The following is a 23829-nucleotide window of genomic DNA, read 5'->3' on the forward strand; positions in this document are numbered from 1 at the left end:
TTATTTTTTTATTTACTTGAATTTTTCACATATTTGATCATATTTTCTTCTCCCTCAGATGCTTCCTGATCCTCCTTCGCTCCTTATCCTCCAAGTTCATGTTCTTACTCTTAAAATAATATCAAATGGGTAAACAAAATCATAGTAAGACACAAATATTAAAGAAAGTACAATACAATACAATACAATACAATGCAATACAATATTTCTTTTGCAATACAATATTTCTTTTGGGCGACAATGTCTAGGTATGGGACCTGCTTTGTAATGTGATCAATATCCTCTGTGAAACTACCTTGGAGAAAAAAGAAATGGGTTGATTGAATCAAGTAAGTTAAATGATTCATCAGTTGGTTAATTGAATCAAGTAAGTGTGAAATATTGCCTAATGCAATTAAAGTTATTTACCAGTCAAGACAATTTAGAATATGGAATTTGAAATGTAGTAATAAAAAAATCATTTTAAAAGGGCACGGTATATGTGTATGTGCCAAAAAGCGGGGGGGGGGGGGGAATGGGGTTTCCGGAGGGAAAAACGAGAAAAGAGATAAGATTTGAAACGCAAATAAGTAAAATACCCAATAAAATAAAACTCAAAGTTTATTTGGATGACTAGTTTTAAGTAGAAACAATCAGATTCTAACTTAACTAATCTGATATTTTTAAAACCCTAATGAATTGGATGAGTATCTATAATGTACTGATTAAATATTGAAGAGCTAAATGTTAAATGATGTTTATTCAGATGATTTGAACATAGTAAGTGTGATAGATGTGCATTATGAGATGAGAATCCCGAGTATACAGAGAATTCTTTGAGGACTGTTCATTATGAGAGTTACAGGGTAACACTTCATGTCTGTTTCCTGGTCCTAAGAAGTAGTGTATACTGATTTGTGGCTTATTATGGCTTGTTATCTAAGTTATAAAAGGTTGACTCTCTTTCTGATGACTCTGAGAAAGAAAGAGAAAGATATTAATAAGAAAACTCAACAGGTATTTTACTCTAATCACCTCCACATCTCTGGAGATAGTAAGCCATTCAAGTCAGTTTCAGAGCTTGAATTTGACACTTCCAAGATTATTCACATTTCAGATTTTGAATGTTAAATGACATCTATACTTGATAAGCCTAAATGACAAGGTTAAAGCCTGCAAAACTGTGAAAGAGAATATGTCTTCATTTGCATTCTAACAAATGAGAAGTCAACTTTTCTCCCAGCATCTGCTGTGGAAAGGTCCAGCCTACAATGCAATCTGTGGATAAAACTTCTGGTTTTTTTTGTTTGTTTGGTTTGTTTGTTTTGGTTTGGTTTTGGTTTTTGAGACAGGGTTTCTCTGTGTAGCCTTAGCTGTCCTGGAACTCACTTTGTAGACCAGGCTGGCCTCGAACTCAGAAATCCACCTGACTCTGCCTCCCGAGTGCTGGGATTAAAGGCATGCGCCACCCAGCCCAGCTTAAAACTTCTGAGCTGTGAGAAAACTCTGCAAACTGTTATGCTTTTTATCCTGTAGTGTCCTAAGAAGCTTTTCTGGTGTGTGTTGATCACAGACAGGAAAAGGCTGCAGAAACCTCAATATACATCAAGAGACCCAGTGTTAATGAAATGAACTTAGATTATGCAATTCCTCTCCTGGACATATATCCAGAAGATGTTCCAACTGGTAAGAAGAACACATGCTCCACGATGTCCATAGCAGCCTTATTTATAATAACCAGAAGCTAGAAAGAACCCTGATGTCCCTCAACAGAGGAGTGGATACAGAAAATGTGGTACATTTAAACAATGGAGTACTACTCAGCTATTAAAAATAATGAACTTATGAAATTCCTAGGCAAATGGATGGACCTGGAGGGCATCATTCTGAGTGAGGTAACACAATCACAAAAGAATGCACATGATATGTACTCACTGATAAGTGGATATTAGCCCAGAAATTTAGAATACCCAAGATACAAGATACAATATGCAAAACACATGAAACTCAAGAAGAATGAAGACCAAAGTGTGGACACTTTGCCCCTTCTTAGAATTGGGAACAAAACACCCATGGAAGGAATTACAGAGACAAAGTTTGGAGCTGAGACAAAAGAATGGACCATCTAGAGACTGCCATACCTGGGGATCCATCCCATAATCAGCCTCCAAGCTCTGACACCATTGCATACACCAGCAACATTTTGCTGAAAGGACCCTGATATAGCTGTCTCTTCTGAGGCTATGCCGGGGCCTGGCAAACAAAGAAGTGGATGCCCACAGTCAGCTATTGAATGGACCACAGGGCCCCCAATGGAGGAGCTAGAGAAAGCACCCAAGGAACCAAAGGGGTCTGCAACCCTATAGGTGGAACAACAATATGAACTAACCAGTACCTCTGTAGCTCGTGTCTCTAGCTGCATATGTATCAGAAGATGGCCTAGTCAGCCATCATTGGGAAGAGAGGCCCCTTGGTCTTGCAAACTTTATATGCCTCAGTAAGAGGGAATGCCAGAGCTAAGAAGTGGGAGTGGGTGGGTGGGGTGTGGGGGCAGGAGGGTCTGGGGGACTTTTGGGATAGCATTTGAAATGTAAATGAAGAAAATACCTAATTAAAAAATAAATTAATTAAAAAAAAGAAGAAATCATATTTATGTATGTACTTCTGCTTCCATAATTATACTTTCTGGTAGCCACCATTTCTGTCCATGTAATGGATGAATTTGCTTCCAGAATTCTGGGTTGTCTTCAGTGTACTGGTGTTCCTCTAGTGACTGAGGCAAGAAAGAAAATAGGAGATCCTTTATTTTGGCTATTTTCAGAGCTATAATACACACACACACACACACACACACACACACGCATGCTCTGGCTGCTTGCTTCAAACTTAGGATAAGTTCTAAGAATGATCTATTCTAGTATTATGGTTTATTTAGATGCTTAAAAAAAATCTCCTTTCAGACAAACTACAGACACAATGAACATGGTAATTAACAAGATGAAAACTTAAAAGGTCTAAAATTTCTAGACCTTTCTATGAACCTTGGTGCTATGACTGATCATTATTAAATATATATTTTAAAAATTTTTAATAATAAAATAATAAAAAAATTTAAAAAATAAATATATCAGATAATTAAATATAAACTAAAGTTATATATATACCACTCTTTAAACATGTGTTTGTTCACAGTTTCAAACCAATGCCTTAAATTTCTCCAAAGCAGCTCTGGAGATAGAGTTATAATTCTGTTGTTTATAAAACCTTTCCACCACTATGGGCAGGAACCATGGAAGATGAGATCCAGTTACTCCTATAGGGGACAATGTCTAGAATCTTGATTCTGGAGCTTTAGATAGTTGGTGAAAAATAATACCTTAGTTAAAAATTGATGAAAGAACAGAATCATAAATACAAGGAACAACAGTCCACAAAAGGGAAAAAAAAACAAAACAAAACACTTCACCACTGAAGATTGCAGGTGCTGGCTTCATGCTGCATCTATGTGCTTCCATAAGTGGAAGCATTAATAAGAGCAAATGTCAGAGAATTCCACAATTCTAGTCAGAATATCAGTAGAATATATACTTGGTGCAAGTATATTAGCAGTGTGACTGCTGACAAGGTAGAATATAAAAGGTATATGGAGTTTATAACAATAAAGTAGATTTGGAGAGTATATAATCTGTTTTGGTAGATTTGTATGCATATTCTTTAATAGCGAGCAATTAATTTCTTTATGGTGCTTTTTGGATTTGTATACATAAACAACATTTATTCTACCATTATTTGTAATTAGTAACAGTTTCCTTGCTAAGAAGTAATTTAATTTAATATTTTTTCAAAATACTTTCTAATTTTTTAAAAAAGTATATGAACTCATTGGAAATAACAGAGAAGAAAATATGGGACTATTATGAAATTTCCTGAATTATTTTTCATAAGACTTCTTCAAGATGAGCAAAGACCATATTAAATAATATTAAATAAAATGATTATTTGAGCAATCATGCTTAGTCCAAAAATGCAGAGGATGTACCTTGACAAACAAAGAATGAACAACATGATATTTTGTGATTCTCTGTCATCTGTTACATTATTTAAGAATTTTACCATTTCCAATTCATTGGTCCTTATTATCACAGATTAAATAATACATTTAATTAAAATTATATTTCATAAAATGTGAATAAAATTGATAGTATGGAATAGGCATGTTCTTTCCACTCACAAAATAAGCCCTTAGTTTGGAAGGTCTTGGTTTCAATCTGTATTGTTATAAGTGAGACAAATTTAAAATCTAACATGAATAGCATTGAGGCAGTAGAGAATAAAGCATGGGGAAGGGAGCTGTTGTTTTTAAAACACCAAATGGCATTGATTTGAATTTTCCAACAAAATTATTACCAATTTATAGACAACAGTTCCATATACAAACAATACACCAGAGGGCATGTTGCTGTTATATGAAGACTCTATCCTGGAGAACAGCTGTAGATCATGAATCTGTGATATTCTGCATTCATCTTGTGTTCTAACAATTGTGTCATTTTTCTTGGAGGTTAAAGACAATGTGAATATTTTGGCAGTTGTCAAGACTGAGTATCACACACTTAGGTAAGTTACTACAAACCCATTGATCCTCCTGGACAATCCATTAAGAAAGGCATAAGCTAAGACTCTAGAGATAATTTTACATTCAAAGAGCATCAGGGCACATGGGCTGATAGCATGCCCAGGTGATAGTATCAGTTACCCAATCCTGTCCCAGGAAATCATGTAGATGTGCCTTTTCTGTTGTGGTTGGCAATTGATCACTGAGAAACTATCTCATGACATGTCCTGGAGATTCTGATGTCATACTCTCTGTTTGTTTACCAACAGATCACAGGGTGATGCCAATCCTCGAATGCTGGTCACTTTATTGCCTCCATGCTAAGAAGTGAGTGAAGTCCTTTCACTCTCATTGCAAAGAACAACCTCAGGTTGTCACCTTTCAGTTCAGTCTTCTAGGGTTATACACTTAACCAGACGCTGGTGGACTTTTGGGATAGCATTGGAAATGTAAACGTGGAAAATACCTAATTAAAAAAAAAAAATCCATGTCATGCCGGGCGGTGGTGGCACATGCCTTTAATCCCAGCCCTTGGGAGGCAGAGGCAGGCAGATTTCTGAATTCGAGGCCAGCCTGGTCTACAGAGTGAGTTCCAGGACAGCCAGGGCTACACAGAGAAACCCTGTCTCGAAAAAAACAAAACAAAACAAAACAAACAAACAAAAGATCCATGTCATATGGCTGTCACCTACTCCAGATCCATGAATCTAACCATTCTAGAGTCATCAGCCTGAACATAAAGCAACACTGGAGAAAGGTAGTCAACATTCTTGCCCCTATACAGAATCAGGTGTTTCTTTATTAAGAACAATGAAGGCAGCAGCTCCCGAGTGGGTGCAGAGACTGTTATCATTGAGACTTGGTGAGGGTGAGTTTGGGTATAGGTAGAAAGGGGTGGAAGATTTCATAAGCTGATCTCTTCCTCTATAAACTCAAAGTTTTAAATACCAATAGAATAATTTTTTAATCAGATGCATTTTGCAGATCCTAACTTCCTGCAGATGATATCATCAGCATGACAATATTCCTCTTTGGAGTTTCTCAGCTCTTCCTGGACTTTTAGGTCATTATTCCTTCATTGCTGTTTATTTATCTTTTCCCATCTCACAGTGGATGACTTCTCAGCTGCCTTCCTGCTCTTCCCAAATGAGTGTCCTCCAAATATAAGGCTCAGCGCTCAGTTCAAAGGTTACCTTGTTAACTTTCATTTTTGTCCCAATGAGAAACCAGCTAAACATGTCTCATGGGTTTGATAGGAATTAATGTTTAAAGGCAGAATTTCTCAATCATCTTGCAATAAATCAAACTTTCTACTATTATCAAGTGCCTTTAGCATTGACTCTAAAAATATTTCAGAAGGAGAAATTTTTACAATACTTATTTTAATTTTTGCTAAATTAAAATGATGGTATTCGAGCATTTAATTTGATTTTATATTTAGTACAGTATTTTAAATATTTATAGAAATGTGTACATTATATAAGAATTATAGCTATAATGACCCAGATAGAAAAAATTTTGGGTAAAATTTTCTTTGGTTGCTTGAATTCATTAGAATCATGAAAAAGGCCAGGGTATCAATAAAAAAATGTAAAGAAGTCTAAAGCTTGCAAAATATACTTACAGAAACATTGTCTCTAAAACAGGTAAAGTCACTGCCCCTCTCTTTGGTACTCACTTCATATTTTAGTTTACAAATGAAGTATGTTAGAATTGTCCTTGGTACTATTACACTTGTCTGGAAAGATGGTCTTTCCCCAGGGGAAATCTATGATATTTTCATCCATAATGAAAAGTATAGTTCTATGACTAAGCAAAGAGCTCCATGGTGAAAACAGACCTCCCTTACAGAAAACAAAATTTTATTTTCTAATAACTTTTTCTGTATGATGTACAAAATGATCTACTACAGACATATTTTGAGTTTTGGATGTGTGAATTTATTAAACATATCAAAGTAAAAGAACAAATAAGAAAAAATAAATAGACGAAAAATAGCACAATAGCACCATATCCAATACTGAAAATATCCATTAGAAATTAACTAGGAGAGACCCTTCAAGATATTCAAATGGAATTTCCATTAGATAGTTTTAGGCGATGCAGAATGTTCACTGTGGTGAGGCATTTAAAGAAAAGAAAGGATAGCAACAGACATATTGTGGAACTTGTCACAGCTTCCACATGAAAACTCACTGGGGAAAGTAAAATAGTCAGCCTGAAATCAAAGTTGAGATTTCTCCCCAGGCATGAGTTTCCATGGTTGAAATTCCAGCTACACTATTCCTTTTTGGCATCATTGAAAAAATAATAGTAACATCTGTTGAAATGGTTGCCTTTTGCTGTTCTCAAGGATACATTGTTGGGCTGTTTATCCTCCCTTATCTCTGAGTTAAATGGTCAACCCATTCCCAGAAAAGAGACTTTGGAGGTCATTTTAAAATAAATATGCTTAGGGCAGAAAAGAAGGAAGACTTGCTCCCATAGACATATTCCCCATGAGCTCTAAGAATACATACTAATTTGCCAATGTAATAGTCATCATATAGCCCATTAAACACTACCATCTTTACCTACTTTACACAGCCACACCCCAGGTGTTTGCATTTCTGTTTCTGTTCTTATTTGAGGTCATCTTTGCCACCTCAGAGAACAGCCAGATTGTTTCTACCCTTGGAGGTTGGTGAATTTTTTCAACTCATAGGAATTGACTCAAAAAATTCCCATTCTATCCTTTAATCCCTTCTTTTTATATCTTTGATGTAAAAATTGTAAAATTGTATGGATTTTTAGTGTATATTCAGTTTTTAGAAGATAATGGATTTAGGAGGCTGAGGATGGTATTAAACCTTTGTAGTGAAATCCCTCATGTGTTTCTCTTTGATCTCTAAAACTAATGACATGTATTTTCCTTTCATTTTGGTAGTTATTCCTAAATTTACCTCTTGGTCCTAATTAACCCTACTCATTGATCAATGATTGTATGATGAAGCTCATTTTAAAATCTTAACCAACCTGTTTTATTTGACTTTGTTTCTGTGAGTGATGATAACTGAATAGATATTGGAGGATGGTGTGAGAAGCTAGGGAATCATCATTTGTTAGTCACTTGTGGTTAATGAAGAAATAAAGTGGGCAAGGGGAGGGTAGAAAATGAGAATTCTTGTTGAATACATGAACTCATTTCTGCTCAGTTCTGTTTCATAAACACAACAGAAATGTTAGTACCATTCAACATGGATGGTTAAAAAAGTTCTAAGTTTGCTTAATTTTACTTTAATTCTGAGCATTTATATGGTAAAGCATTTTAGAAAGTGTCAGAACAACTGAAACAGGACTGATCATGGATGCATAATAAAAGCTAAGATTGTTTGTAAACGTTTGAATGTGGAAAAAAAAGATTGTGATTTGAGTAAATGTATATTTTATGGGTGTTTGTGCCTCAAATGTAAATAATATACAAGTACAGTTATCTCCTCAGTGCGGAGGTTTAGATGAATTGTAATGTCTGGGGCATTATCAGACAAATCCAAATGTCTGCTTTAAGAGCTTCTGCAACACACTAGCTCTGTCATCCCTTATACTCAGAAAGCTCCTGATACAAGTCTAGGTTCTGATTGCCCACTATATGTTAGAACATATGAAGCTACTTGCCCATAACTACAGTAGTCAGATGAAAATGTTGTGGCAGAATCATGGAAGCAATAAAAATAATAGGTATTTATTTTCATCTTTGAACATGAAGACTTAGTATTTCCTTTAGTATTCACTCAAATATTCTCCACACCACTTGGTCTACAGTGTGTATATTGGGTAGAGTTGGTTGAACTGAAAAGGGGGAAAAAAGTCGCTCTCACAGAAAAAGAGATATGTTGTGAGCTTAATATTGTCAAAGCTTGATATTTCCTATTTGTTACTGCACAGAGTTTTTTTTAAAAATTGAGTTTGTTATGTGGATTCAATACTCAGATAGAGCTCTTTAATTTTTTTACAGTGACCTCATGAATCATAACTTGCCTTACAGACAATGGATGGAATCGTACAGAACATGTTTACATTCATTGTAATTGTGGAAATAATAATAGGATGGATTGGAAATGGATTCATAGCTCTGGTGAACTGCATACACTGGTACAAGAGAAGAAAGATCTCTGCACTGAATCAAATACTCACAGCCTTGGCTTTCTCCAGAATCTACCTTCTTTTAACAGTATTCACTGTTATAGCAGTGTCTACGCTATACACACACGTGTTGGTAACTAGAAGAGTGGTAAAACTGATTAATTTCCATTTGCTTTTCAGCAATCATTTTAGCATGTGGCTTGCTGCATGCCTTGGCCTTTATTATTTTCTTAAAATAGCTCATTTTCCTAACTCTATTTTTGTTTACTTAAAGATGAGAATTAACCAGGTGGTTTCAGGGACTTTGCTCATGTCTTTGGGCCTCTTGTTTCTAAACACTCTGCTGATAAACTCATACATTGATACCAAGATAGATGACTACAGAGAACATCTACTGTATGATTTCACTTCGAATAATACTGCTTCATTTTACAGGGTTATTTTAGTCATTAACAACTGTATTTTCACATCTATACCCTTTACACTTTCCCAGTCCACTTTTCTCCTGCTCATCTTCTCCCTGTGGAGACATTACAAGAAGATGCAACAGCATGCACAAAGATGCAGAGATGTCCTTGCAGATGCCCACATCAGAGTCTTGCAAACCATGGTCACCTATGTCCTACTCTGTGCCATTTTCTTTCTGTCTCTTTCCATGCAAATTTTGAGGAGTGAGTTGTTGAAGAACATTCTTTACGTTAGGTTCTGCGAGATTGTTGCAGCAGTTTTTCCTTCAGGACACTCCTGTGTCTTAATCTGTAGAGACACAAACCTGAGAGGGACCTTTCTTTCTGTGCTATCGTGGCTGAAGCAGAGGTTTACATCATGGATTCCTAACATAAATTGCAGATCATCTTGCATATTCTAAAAGAAACTGAGTTCATAAGAGATTCTCTAAGATTATTAATTTTCTTTAAAAAATTGTTTTATATTGCTTCATCAATTTTGTGTTATATCTGATAAAAGTTATATGCAAATGTATCACATCAGAGAAGCACAATATACAAATATAATTTAAAATTATAAAGTTATAATATACAAGATATAGTATATTTTAGATATCAGATCACTAAAATGATTTCTTGCTTTAGGTTTAATTGAGAGTTTGGCAAATGCTGAGACACATGAGCTACTCAATTATAATTATGATAATCAAATACTAGCTTCAGAATTTAAAATTCTTAAATACACTTATAATTTTAGGATGATATAATGTATATTTGCATATTTTTCAGCCATGTGCTATAATTCTCTCTAATTTTAAATATGGAAAATAAGTAGAGCTCATGATAATTTCATGATACAGTAATTACACATAAATGCTTCTTTTTATCTTCGTGTACCCGGGCTGAGATTGCATTGGCTATCAAACAAATAGAAAGTCACTATATTTTGTGAGATTCTCATAATCAGCATAAACCCTTTTAAAAACATTTATTTACTTTGTAGACAGTGGGGTGTGTGTGCAGGCGCGTGCGCGCGCGCGCGCGCGTGTGTGCATTTAAATAACAAAACATACAGGTGAAGGTTAGAAAACAGGGTGAAGTAGTTGGTTCTTTTCATCATGTAGGTTCTAAAGATCAAGTGTCACCAGACCTGGCAGCAAGAAAAGTTACCCACTGAGCTAACCCACCATTCCTAACTCAGCCAATTTTACATGTCGTTATAATTGTTTAAATAGTAGAAATTAAATGAATGTGTGAAACACATTTTCAAAAGTTCCAATGTTTTAAGATATGAAACACAGATGGAAACACAACTTGTGCCTGTATTCAGGGTGTTAGATATCCAGTACGATGTAATTGTACTTATTTTAGAATTAAAGAATTATTTTACCCCCTCCGGGGAAGAATGCAAAGGAGGTTTGCAGGAAGAACTGTGGGAGGGGTAACTTGAAAGTTTACAGTGAGCTGGATTCAAAGTGCACAAGTAAAAAAAAAAATAACATAAAAAATAAAATTAAATGATTAAAAATTAAAAATTAAAATTAAAAATTAAAGAAAAGATGAGGTACAGACCTAAACAGGGACTTTACAACAGAGAAATCTCAAATGGCCAAGAAGTGCTTAAAGAAATGTTGAAGCTCTTAGTCATCAATTAAATGAAAATCAAAATGACCATGAGATTTCATCTTACTCCAATCAGAATGGCTAAGATCAAAAACTCAAGTGACAGCAAATGCTGATGAGGTTGTAGAGCAAGGGAAAGACTCCTCTTTTGCTGGTGGGAGTTCAATCTTGTACAACCACTCTGGAAATCAATCTGGCAGTTACTCAAAAAATTGTGAGTAGTGCTACCTCAAGACCCACCTACACCACTCCTAGGCATATATCAAAAAAAAAAGTTCCACCACCCCAAAAAGTTATTTGCTCAACTATAATTATACCAGCTCTATTCATAGTACAGAAACTGAAAACAACTCAGATGCTCCTCAACCAAAGAATGGACACAGAAGTTGTGGTTTATTTGCACAATGAAATAGGATTCTACTAAGCTACTAAGAACACAGACATCATAAATTTTGCAAATTCTTGGATGGAAATAGAAAATATCATCTTGAGCGAGGTAACCCAGACCCAAAAGGACATGCATGAAAAAAGTCTAGCATAAATGCTCTCTGAGAGACTCCACCCAGCAGATGACTGAAAGAGATGCAGAGACCCACAGCCAAACATCAGAGCAGCAGCTCAGGGAGTGTTATGGAAGATATGGGGAAAGGACTGAGAGCTCTGCAGGAGATAGTAATTTCACAGGAAGACCAACAGAGTCAAGTAATCTGGACTCTTGGTGGCTCTATCAAAATTGAAAAGGAAGGTTGTCTGTTAAAGTTGAGTGGATAAAGGTTTAGTTTGGGAGTATACTGATTAGTGATAGAATATAAAGGCCTTGGCTACCTATGCATAGCAAAGCTTAGTCCAGAAAAGCTGCTTGCTGCTTGAGGACAGAGTTCCCCTAAGGATTTACTTCTGTCTTTTATAAACTGTGTTCTTCTCTGTTGAAATAAAAACAAAATTATTCATAAATGGGGTAATATTAGATTTAGATACAACATTTATCAGATTATTAAAGGCTTGCCTTTATTTTCTGCCTTCTTTGATAAAAGACTAGCATTTGTTTAGTCCACTTTGTTTGAATATTACTACTTCCTCAAATCATTGAGACTTGCCTTTTGGAAAGTTTGGCTGAAGAGTTGACTGCTAAGGACTTGGTATATGTAGACCCACACTGCCTTCTCCTTGTTTTCTGACTCACTGAAATGTTACATGAGCTACATGTAAATGCTTTCTGAGAAAGGAAGAAGTGATTTAGTTCATGTGTGTCCACCATATAAAACGTGCCCCTGATTATCTCACGTTTCAGAAAGCTGCTTTAAAACAAATAAATATCAGAGGCTGGGAGACAAACTCTCAGTAAGGCTCCTGGTATTTTCTTTTAAAACATTGTGAGGGAGGGAAAGAAGAAGAAAGAGAGGGAGGGGTTGAAAAAGAGGGAGGGAAAGAAAGGAATGAAGAAAGGAAGGGAGAGAGAGAGAGAGGAAGGAAGGAAGGAAGAAAGAAAGAAAGAAAGAAAGAAAGAAAGAAAGAAAGAAAGAAAGAAAGAAGGAAAGAAGGAAAGAAAGAAAGAAAGAAAGAAAGAAAGAAAGAAAGAAAGAAAGAAAGAAAGAAAGAAAGAAAGAAGGGAAGAAAGAAAGAAAGAAAGAGAAAAGAAAAGAAAATTTAAGCTGTGTGGCTATGGGGCCACTCCAGCCAGTAAGACTGAGAAACCTACAGAGCCTTTAAGAAGAGACAAGGCAGCAGAGGATGAGCCTGCAGACTCTGCAATATCTCCAGAATAACCTTTAAAAGGCCGGTCTTATGGGATGATACTTTTAAACACTGGTTTCATGGAACTGGAAAAATAGAATGTGGAATAGAGTCGTATAAAACCTGAGAGAAGCAGAACTAGGGATGGAGAACCAGCCATAGATATGGCAGTGCAGACAAAGGAGCATGTTGTTGCCAAGTAGACACCAGGAGCCTTGGGCCACTACTGGGCTTACCTTGCCTAGATGATACCTGATAGGCTGCCCAGAGGTATGGAAGTATTAATGCCGCTGCTCCTGCTACTCACCCTGCTAGGTGTAAGAAAGTACAAAGATGTATTTCTGCCCACAGGCGCATACATGATGGTCATGTCCTGACACTAAGGGCACCTGACACTAAAGATAATGTGTTACACAGCAGCCTGGAAATATTGAAGGTCCTGTCCCCAAATATGGTGCCCAACCATACTAATACTCTGATTGAGCAACATCAGTATATCTGGGATGAAGAAAAATTCATTTTCTGAATGAAGCCTCCTCAAAAGATTCTGGTTCTTGCTGCCAGAGACCATGTTGATGTCTGTGGTCCGTAATGCCACCTGAGCCATGATATTTGTGGTCCATATTGTTGCCAGAAATCATGATGATGTCACTGGCCCATGCTGTTGCAAGCTTCTATGAGCCAGCAGACTTCTTTTGCAGTGGACTTTAACTGAGAATAAGAGACATCAAAAGTTTCTGTGACAACCTCTTGACCCCTTCTCCCTGTCCCACTAAAACCAGAAACAGTCCATAGAGGAAGCTATTGAAGACAGTCTTTTAAATTGGTGATAAAATAGCTAAAGTGTAGCTCTTCACAGTTAATGCCCTATGGTGGTAGTGGTGGGGAGGCAGCTTAGTTTTCTTTAAGGAACTGCTCACTAGGGGTTTGGCCATGTTCCACTGAGTATGTGTCCAACACAAATTGGACATGGTTTGTTTCTCTCTCTTTTAGGGGGGATTGAGCAATGGTGGGAGGGTAGACCTGCAAGGAGTGGGAAGCAAGGGTGATCAGGGTACACTGTATAAAATTCCCCTCAAAATTAATAAAAATGTTACATTGGCGGTGTGGGGAAAGAGTCTCATGATAGAATACAGTCTCTTACAAAACCTGGGTTTGTATAAGAACATTAGAATATGATTAAAACCAGCCCTCCTACCTATGATACAAACCTTAGAATGTAAATTCATCATTATGCAATGACCACATCAACAATGAGTTTAAGTTGTGGAGACTTAAAACATGACTCAGCAGGGAAGAGCAGTTGCTGTGGCAGAGGACTCAGGTTAGTTCCCAGCACCCAGTGTTACCCACAGCAATTTGTAACTCTCTTTCCAGAGAATTTGATGCCCTCTGCTGACCTTCTGGATACTAGACATTTATATGGTGCAAAGAAATACATGCAGACAAAACATTTGTATATATAAAGTAAGTAGATACAGAGAGAGAGAGCGAGAGAGAGAGCTTTAAAGTAATCTAAAAGGCAAGTTGATGTTTTTTTTCTCCGTAACTTTAGATTTTATTTATCTCCTATCAACATTTTGCTCATCTTCTGCCTATTGTGGCTTACAATTAACTTTAATATCTAAGGAGTCATGAACCTTCCCTGTGAATTGTAATTTCATACCTTTTGCCTATAAAATTAATTATTCTCTTTAAAATATTTGAGACTACAAGTCTTTTATTAGCAATGCTGTAAAGAAATTATAAAAAGATTGGTTTGTGTTTTATAACCAGACTGTGAGATGATATCCTTCTCATAAGATAGCACTATGCTCTGGGGACAGTTCATATATGTTCAGCAGTACTTAAAAGAAATCAAAGAAGAATAATTTGCCAGTGACCTTCCAAGTCTCCCTGTTAAGCTGTTCCTCTAGTAAAGACTGGAGAATCTATGAAGGGAGAGGATCAGCTCTTGAAGCTGGCTTTTAAGATGTTGCAGGATCCTCATTGCTCTCTGTCGAAGATTGCTATTTCCCAGGATGAGAATAAATGAGTGAGTTAAGGCAAAGATATTTAATGTTAAGATGAAATTAATTGGCCTGCTCATTGGAAACAAAAATAATAACCACCGTGCTAACTGCATGAAAAAAATGTGAATTATAAAGAGAATGAGGAAAGACACCAGCATTTTCATGGCCTTCTTATGAATCTTGGTTCTGGAATCTTCAGAAGTGGTAGAAATCAGGTCAAGGCTTCGGGAGTGTTTCACCAAGGACAAAAATAAAAGGAGCAATGATGCTAGGGACACAAGAAATGGGACTAAATATATTATATCAAAAACAATTATCTTTTGAAAAGCAGTGGTCTTAATTGTACCTGAAAATAAGGTCAGATTGTTTTTAAGGGTTACATAAATATCTCCCCAAATAGGAAGTGTTTCAAGCAGTAGAAAATAAGAAATCAATAAGAACAAAGAAAATACAAGAAAAACAACAAGCACACCTCTCAATCTCCACTTAAACCAGAGGAAAAGGGGATGGGAAATGTGGGCTACTTTGAATAAGTAGAATATGCTCAGGCAGGTGGCAAGCCATGTTGATAGTTGATCAGTTATAACCCAGAATATATCAGAGCATTTTACTAGACGGTAAGAATAATAGAAATGAGGCGCTAGTTCTTGTATGGTTGCATCAATAAATAACATCAGCACAGAGCTGATTCTGGAAGCTGCCAAACAGACCATGATGAAGTTGATGAAGGTGATTTTCTGGTTCTTGACCCAGTCAGAGCAGTTTGCCAGTCCAATGAACATATTTCCCAGCATTCCAGTTATAAATACTGCTCTTACCAGTATCATATACATTTGATCCAGTCCTATAAGCAGTTGAATAGTAAAAGGGAATCCACACTTCTAGCAATTTGTCTCGTGGATCAGTTCTCAAACAAACTTCCACAGAAAATCATCCTTTTCCATATTTATCTTCCTCCTTTTTACTGTAATTTCAGCTTTGATTGGAAACTTCCTCCATTAGGTTGATATTCACACATACTTAAGGAAATTCTTAGTCCTAGGTTTTTGTCTTTTGTTTTTCCAACTTTAATCTCATACTTAATCTATAAAGATCTGTTTATGAATACAGCATCATATTTTTATTTAAAGATATTTAAAAGAAATATTAAATTCTAGTACAGACAGTCTCTATGCCCACATCATCACTTGTGTGCCTTCAAAATTCCCATTGATGTAATATCTGAAGTGATAAAGTCAAATATATTAAAATACAAATTTGAATCAGATTTTTTTTTCACTGATTTGTATAATATGTTCCTCCTCACCTGAAACACTGCACTCTGTAGAAGCAGATATCTTTGTTACTGTTCAAAGAAAGTACTAGGAGAAGTCTCAATAAGTTAGTTATGGATTCCATAAACATGCACTGCATTTGCTATGTGTATGACTTTTTATAAAAGAAAGTTTTGAAAAAAAAAAGATAACATTGAGGAACACAGAATAACAACACCAAAAAAGAATGAGTGAACAATTTTTTTAAATTACTGTCAGTACAGAAAAAGAGTAACTCTGTACTTAAAGCATCTTCATACAGGGGAAAAGAGAGAAGTGGTGCTTTGATGTTGGAGACACTTACAATTTATGAAGAACTAACAAGTTGGATTTTGGATGAACTAACCAATCTACAAAAGGATACCCAAAATAAAAACTATTCTTACTAGATTAACACCTTCTCTCCAGTGATTTGCTGTGGTTTCCTTCTAGAGGTTTCTCAGGTTTGCTTGCGTGATCTTCACAGTTAAATAGATTCCTAAGTTTTGAGCTCTATCATTTTATGTGTTGCATTTGTTTTGGCTAGAAGCACGACAGTGGCAGTCTAGACTTCGAAGACAGCTAAACAATTGCTTTAAGTGAGATTTTTAGAAGGAAAGGAGAGGCATACTTGTGTGTGTGTGTGTGTGTGTGTGTGTGTGTGTGTGTGTGTAGGTCATGCTATATTATAACAAAACTAAAAGAAAATAATAAAGAAAATTTGTAGTTTTACTTTTTAAAGGGCGCCTAATATTTTGGGCCAGAGTCACCTGATGGAAAGAAACTAATAATGATAACAGCCTCTGAGATGACGAATCAATGAAGCTTCGTGACAAAAGTGGTATTAATGCAAGAACCAGACATGGTGCACAGACTAGCTCTTGTGTGCCTGAATTCAGGGCATTTCCTATTCCGGGGAACAATTACAGAATGAGCATCTCATGGTAGTGTGTGGGAAGACAGCCTGCTCCACACACAACATTTCACTTTGTTTTGGGGTTCTCCATTTAAAAAACCCCAGGATTAATGGCTTTGATGAAGAAAAGAATTTCAGAACTAACTAGTATGAATCACAGTTAAGTGTTTAATAAAATTACAAAATCACTCAGGGAAATAATAAGACACACTCAAGTGTACATATGGGCTCCTCATGAGAAAACATAATGGATTGCCTTAGCATTGGTGTTTTATGTCATTTCATGACCCTATCTAAAACAGTTGTTAAGAAACTTATTTTTCTGTCTAATCTCTCTGATTAGTGAGAGTATATTGTGGCACCAAAGATGTCTTAGCTTATAATGTGACAAGGTATAACCAGGAACTATTAAAGCTGCACAAAGACATTCTGGTGAGATTTCTAGAAAGCTGCAGCTTTACTTCTGGAAATGGTTCAAGTTTCAAATCAAATGCTTCATTGTATTAGAATTTTTGGTTTTCAGCTGACTGTGAGAAGATTCAACAAGACTCTGTGATGACTGGCTCATTTCCCTTCAGATTTCTCCAGAATTTTCCCTGCCTTTTGAATAAGCCTCAAATATCAGTGTAGGTCACATATAAACCAGATCATGTCTAATTTACCTGAAGCAGTTTAGTTTACTAGAAGCCAAATGCTTGATTAAAGAGTCAGTGATGTCTAAACAAAGAAACTGAACATTATGAAACACATTAACATATTAAAGATGAAACTCTAAGAAAACAAAGATTTATGAAAGAATCTAGAATGGAAAGTAAAGGTTAATCAAGTCTACAATATATTTTATAAAATTATTAACAATAAGAGTAAAAACAATTTCTTCTCTATTAAAAAAGTTGTCAACAAAAACTGAGAGTATGCTGGGCGGTGGTGGCACATGCCTTTAAGCCCAACACTTGGGAGGCAGAGGCAGGCAAATTTCTGAGTTCAAGGCCAGCCTGGTCACAAAGTGAGTTCCAAGACAGCCAGGGCTATACAGAGAAAACCTGTCTCAAAAACAAAACAAAACAAAACAAAACTAAACTAAACTAAACTAAACTAAACTAAACTAAACTAAAACAAAAAACAAACAAACAAAAACCTGAGAGTATATATGATGCTTACCTGTCATTGAAATCATTGTCCTTGATTTTGAGGCAAATTCTGTGATAAGCTGTCTTCATATAAATATTGTTTTCAATTTTGCAATGCTTCACTCATTGTAGTAAAGCAAGAAAAAGACATAGAAGATTAAAAAATCAAAACAAGGTAAATGATGGTTTTGATGTGTTCTTAAAGACAGCTTATGATAATATTATTGAGTATTTTTGCACTGATATTTGTGAGCAAAATTGGTCTGAAGTTCCTTTTCTTTGTTGAGTTTTTAGGTATCAGAATAACTGTGGTTTCAGAGAGCGAATTAGGTAGTGTTCTTCTGTTTCTATTTTGGGGAATAGTTGTAGGAATGTTGGTATTCTCTCTTCTTTGAATATCTGGTAGAATTCTACACTAAAACGATCTGGCTCTGGCCTTTTTAGTTGGGAGGTTTTTGATGACAGTGTGTATTTCCTTAGGGGTTGTGGAACTGTAGAGATAGTTTACCTGCTCTTGATTTAACTTTGGTACATAGTATTTGTCTAGAAAATCATCCATTTCATGCTGATTTTCTGGGTTTTTTAAGTATAGGCTTTTGTAGTAGTATCTGATGCTTTTTAAAATTTCTTCAGTTTCTATTGTTATGTCTCCCTTTCATTTCTGTTTTTGGTAAATTGGGTACTTTCTCTGTGCCCTTTAGTTACTTTGGGAAATGATTTATCTATCTTATTGATTTTCTCAAAGAACCAGCTTTTGTTTTGTTAATTCTTTATGTCATTTTCTTTATTTCTAAATGGTTTATTTCATCCCTGATTTTGAGTATTTCTTACCATCAACTCCTCTTGGGTGTGTTTACTTCTTTCTATGTTACAGCTTTCAGGTCTGCTGTTAAGTTGCTTGGAAGGGGTCTCTCCCAATTTCTTTATGAAGACACTTAGTGCTGTGACTTTTCCTCTTAACACTGCTTTCATTGTGTCATATAAGTTTGGATATGATGTGTCTTCATTTCCATGGAATTCTGTGAAGTCTTATTAGGAGCCATAATAGGACAAGCTAATAAATAGCAGGTGATCTTCCTGAGATGATCTGCTTTGGGTTATTACATAATCTGCGAAAGATTCCTTCTTATAGGCAACACCCAAGAGAATTTATTTTAGGAAAGATTCCTGCTATTATATGCTTTCCTGTTATTATTTAACATATATAACAACCACTAGTAATTAGGCCACACATTTGGGGCAGATCTCTGTAGATCTACAAAGATGTATTCTCTTGTAGCGATGCTATATAGACAAATAAGTCTTAGTGATTATATAAGAATTCCTAAACTTATATCAGTGATTATTAAGCTCTTGTATAGAAAGACTGCTATTAGGCCCTTTTCTGTTGGTCAAAACTGCAATAAGAACTCTGCTAGTCTCCCATGTGTCACCAGTTAATTGCCTCTTAGTAACCAGACTTTCTCCTACTCAAAGCACATTCTAAGAGGTTGTAAAACAATTAACCAAAGTCATAAAAAGGGAACTAATAATCTATTATAGGTGCTAGGACAGAAGATAAAATATCAAGTGGGTTTATCTATACAAACCTTCATTAATAACTTAGTTATGGTTTTAAACCTTCAGTGAACCTGTGGAGCTGTGACAGTGAAAGAACTCAGTGGGGAAACCCCCACTCAGCTCCCGATTCGGCGTGCACCCAAGAATCACGAATAGAACACAACACCTTGATGCAACAACAAGAGGTTTTTTAATGGCGGAACTCCGGGTCGAAACGTATCTCACATAACAGGAGACAGTGGATTCGACCACGAGGCTTGGAAGCTAGGGGTTTTTATAGAAAAGGAGTGGGGCTGGGGGAGGAATTGGCGCGGTTTCACATGATTGGTCCATTTAAACATCAGCAGCCTGTAACATTTAACTTAGGTCAGAGGGGTGGGAGCTAGGGAGGCGATGGGCTTGCCCGGGCATGTCCTGGTCTGTTCTGCTATGTTCTCAGCCCCAGGTTTCAAAGCTCAGAAACAACTCTTTGGGCTATTTAACATACATTACATGAATTACAGTTTTATTTCCTTTCATTCCCCTCTTCTTCTGTTTAGACTAATTCTAATCATAGAATTTTAGAGATTGGTGTCCCCTAACTCTTCATCTACCTGAACTATAGGTTGATATTGCCTTTGAAGAACCATGAGTTTTACTGTATCAATTTTACTCTGGATGAAAGCCATTCCTCTATTTATTATACAAGGGCCGAAAACTAAAGCTAAGCATATCATAAGGATTGGTCCGGCTACAGCGGAAATTAAAGAAGTTATCCAAGATGGTCGTGATTCAAACCACGACTCAAACCACCCCCGTTGAGCATCCCGTTCCCGTTTCCTTCGCTCTAATCTTTCTCTCAGTTTCTGCATAGAGTCTCTAACTATTCCTGTATGATCTGCATAGAAGCAGCACTCTTCTTTAAGGGCAGCACACAGTCCTCCTTCCTTTAGGAACAACAAATCAAGACCTCTCCTGTTCTGTAAAACTACCTCAGACAGGGAGGTCAAAGATTTTTCTAAAGCGTCAATGGACTTCTCTATTGCCGCTAGGTCTTCATTGACAGCATCCCTCCAAGACTGAATTCCCTGTCTTCCTTCTATCAAAGCTGACACTCCCGTCCCCACTCCTACTGCCATACCTATTCCCATGAATGCAGCCAGGGTTAAAGTAATTGGTTCTCTTTTTGACCGCCGGCCAGCATAGCTTTCTTCTAAACTGGATGCAGGGTGATAATATACGCGGGGTAACAGCTGGATCATGACACAAAAATCATGAGATGAATTAAAAACCTTAGTTGATACACAGGGAGTAAGTCCTGTACTGCAAGCCCACCATCCAACCGGGGAAGGTACAAGATAGTAATTAGCTTCCGTTCTGGACACGGACTGAATTTGTCCGCATAGGTGTTTGTGAGTGGAAGGTGGGGTACCTATACAGAGACCTGGATTCCTCGCGGATACTTCAGTCAGGGTCAGTTTTTGTCCTGTACCCCAAGAGCAGGAAGTATGGCTGCTGGTTCTGTTGAAATCTCCATTGAAGGCGATTCCTTCATAATAAGGCGGACCCAAGGACAGGCATAGCCAGCAGTCCTCAGTAGCGCTTGGATCAGTTCTGTTAAGGGCATAAAAGGCTCCTCTCACTAGGTTAAACATCCTCTGTCTTGAAGGAATCGCGGGGGTAATAGTTAGAGGTACCTGAGGAGTGGGAGGTTGGGTGATAGCGGCCATATTAAGGGAGTCCGCAATCACTGGAGTAGGCTGAGTAATTGTATGGGTGAGGGGTGTGAACTTGGTTGGGGGGCCTAAAGGATTGTAGGGGGTCTCTATTTTTAATCTGATAGTGAACAATAATCCCTCATCATATCTTTCCTTGTAAATCCTAAGACCCCAGGTATACCCTTTTGTCCATCCCAGAGCTCTCTTCCCTGGTTCAGTGAAGGTGACACGGAGCAGATGGCACCAGTCAGTACACTCATCTAGGTCAAATCCTCCAGGTACATAAGACGCTAGGGAATAGTTGGCTGTTACTCTAATATAGTCTCAGCTCGAGGAGGGCTTCCAGCGGGCTGTACCTGAAGTCTCGCAACCCCAGCTCTTACAAAAGAAGTCAGCCTTACCTCCACACGTTGGATTGAGGGACTGACTTCGGTGGGTCCCGGGGCAGACATAGAAGGGATGGGTTCGAAGCATACTTCTATCCCTTTGGTTAGAGCAACCACCCCATGGGTCTCTCGAATGTTTTTCTACGTACGGAGAGGGTGTCAAAGGTGCCCTCTGAATGTCAGAGTACCCCTCCAAGTCCCATCCAGGAGGGGCTCCTATAGCCAACTTACAGATGTCAGGAAAAAGATCAGGCCACCAAGTCCACAGAGGGTGTACCTCGGCGATTGTCCACACAGCCCTACCCCCCTCATTGAGTACCTCCCACGTTTGTTGAACAGGACTGTGGGGGTTGAAGTCTTTTGGGATCGCTCCTACGAAGCAGGCGCAACTTCAAAGGATTAGTAGTCTTCTCCAAAGTCCACTCATCATGGCTGACTCCAGGGGGTGCTCTCTTGACGTGGGATGCGTGGACCCAAGTGGGGATTCCTTCCACTTTGACCGCGGTGGGCGTTGTCAGTAGCACCAAGTAGGGTCCCTTCCACCTCGGTTCTAGGTTTCCCGCTCGGTGTCTCCTCACCAGGACTGCGTCTCCTACTTCAAACTGATGCGGCACCTGTGTGTCACCAGCAACATAGGTTTCTTTTAGCTGTTCCCAGACCTCTTTTCTTACTATTTCGAGAGCTTTTAATCGAGCCAAAAGACTAGAAGAAGGAGAGAAAGACACATCCGGGCGATTCTTATCCCCTACGGTCATAAAAATGGGTGGGGGCGCCCCATACATTAATTCAAATGGAGTTAGGCCAAGGGGTCCAGGTGTATTCCGAACCCTGAACAAGGCATAAGGGAGAACGGCTGTCCAATCGCTTCCGCCGGATTCTAAGGCTATTTTAGTCAGAGTCTCCTTTAGCATTCTGTTCATCCTTTCTACCTGTCCTGAACTCTGGGGTCTGTATGCACAATGTAATTTCCAATTTGTCCCCAGTTGTCTGGCCAATCCCTGACTTACCTGGGAGACGAAGGCAGGTCCGTTGTCTGACCCCATTACCTTAGGTATCCCAAAGCGGGGAAGGATTTCTTCAAGTATCTTCTTGATCACTACATTAGCCGTTTCTTTCTTGGTGGGGAACGCTTCGACCCATCCTGAAAAGGTGTCTATAAAAACTAGGAGATATTTATTTCCATACCTAGCCGGTTTCACCTCAGTGAAGTCAGTTTCCCAGTAGGCTCCAGGTCTGTCTCCTCGCAGTCGTTTTCCTTCCTGGAGCCTGCTAGACCCAGCGTTGGTAAGTGCACAAGCACGGCAGTTTTTTACTATCTCTTCCACAATTCCTTTTAATCCAGGAATGTAATAGGGGGACTTACTAACCAATTTTAGTAATTTTTTAGTTCCTAAATGAGTCAGATGGTGTATGTTAGCTAAGTAATCTCGCCCCTCTTCTTCTGTGAGGGTTCTTTTATTTATTTCCTCAGCAGCGGGCTGTTGGGTTCTCACCACCAGAGTCATTGGCCCTTGGGCTGCGTTTTTAGCTTCTTGGTCTGCCATTTGATTTCCCTTTTCAACGGGCCCAGTTCCCTTCTGGTGTCCTGGGCAATGGATAATTGCCACCCTACGGGGCAAATGAACAGCTTCTAATAAGGTGAGAATTTCTTCTTTATTTTTGATATCTTTGCCGGCAGACGTCAGCAGTCCACGGTGTCGGTATATTGCTCCGTGAACATGAGCCGTGGCAAAAGCGTACCGGCTGTCGGTATAGACATTAAGAGCCCTTCCTTCTGCCAGCCTTAAGGCTTGAATTAATGCGATTAGTTCCGCTTTTTGAGCTGATGTACCCTCCGGCAGACTGCTGGCCCATATGACAGCCTTTCCATCCACTACTGCAGCCCCAGCCTTCCGCTTACCTTCTACCACAAAGCTGCTTCTGTCCGTGAACCAAGTCATCGCCCCTGGCCAAGGTTGGTCTGTGAGGTCTGGCCAGATTCCAGTCTCTTCTGCCAGTATTTCTTCACACTTATATGCAGGGGCCTCGTCAGCCTCAGGTAGTAAGGAGGCGGGGTTGAGAATGGCTGGGGGTGCAAAACTTACTCGCTCTGTCAGCAATAGGATCTGGTAGTGCGTCATTCGGGCGTTGGTCGTCCAGCGGTCCGGTGGTTGCCTGATGATGCTCTCAAGAGAGTGTGGGGCCACTATAGTAACATTCTGGCCCATAGTCAGTTTGTCAGCATCTTTTACTAGCACAGCCGTGGCTGCTATCGCTCGCAGGCAGGAGGGCCATCCACTGGCCACAGCGTCCAGTTTCTTTGATAAGTAGGCTACCG

General features: G+C 38.1%; 2 protein-coding genes and 1 long non-coding RNA gene across 3 annotated transcripts; 1 reads left to right on the forward strand and 2 right to left on the reverse strand.

Annotated features, from left to right (window-relative positions):
• Positions 1-8621: 8621 nt before the first annotated feature.
• On the forward strand, positions 8622-9584 carry Tas2r129 (taste receptor, type 2, member 129). The gene has a single exon (NM_207029.1). The coding sequence runs from the start codon at positions 8622-8624 to the stop codon at positions 9582-9584; it is 963 nt and encodes a 320-aa protein (NP_996912.1).
• Positions 9585-14431: 4847 nt separating this feature from the next.
• Positions 14432-15364, reverse strand: Tas2r131 (taste receptor, type 2, member 131). The gene has a single exon (NM_207030.1). The coding sequence runs from the start codon at positions 15362-15364 to the stop codon at positions 14432-14434; it is 933 nt and encodes a 310-aa protein (NP_996913.1).
• Positions 15365-20982: 5618 nt separating this feature from the next.
• Gm40405 lies at positions 20983-22734 on the reverse strand. Its single transcript, XR_869486.1, has 3 exons — positions 22698-22734; positions 21832-22126; positions 20983-21022 (listed from the first exon to the last, which is right to left on the reverse strand). It is a non-coding gene; the product is annotated as a predicted gene, 40405 (long non-coding RNA).
• Between the last annotated feature and the right edge of the window lie 1095 nt (positions 22735-23829).

The sequence above is a fragment of the Mus musculus genome, chromosome 6 (assembly GCF_000001635.26).
Source record: "Mus musculus strain C57BL/6J chromosome 6, GRCm38.p6 C57BL/6J".
Classification (NCBI taxonomy): domain Eukaryota; kingdom Metazoa; phylum Chordata; class Mammalia; order Rodentia; family Muridae; genus Mus; species Mus musculus.

Coding starts and splice junctions, on each gene's coding strand:
- Tas2r129 (NM_207029.1), top strand. CDS start 8,622: ATGGATGGAATCGTACAGAACATGTTTACATTCATTGTAATTGTGGAA.
- Tas2r131 (NM_207030.1), bottom strand. CDS start 15,364: ATGTATATGATACTGGTAAGAGCAGTATTTATAACTGGAATGCTGGGA.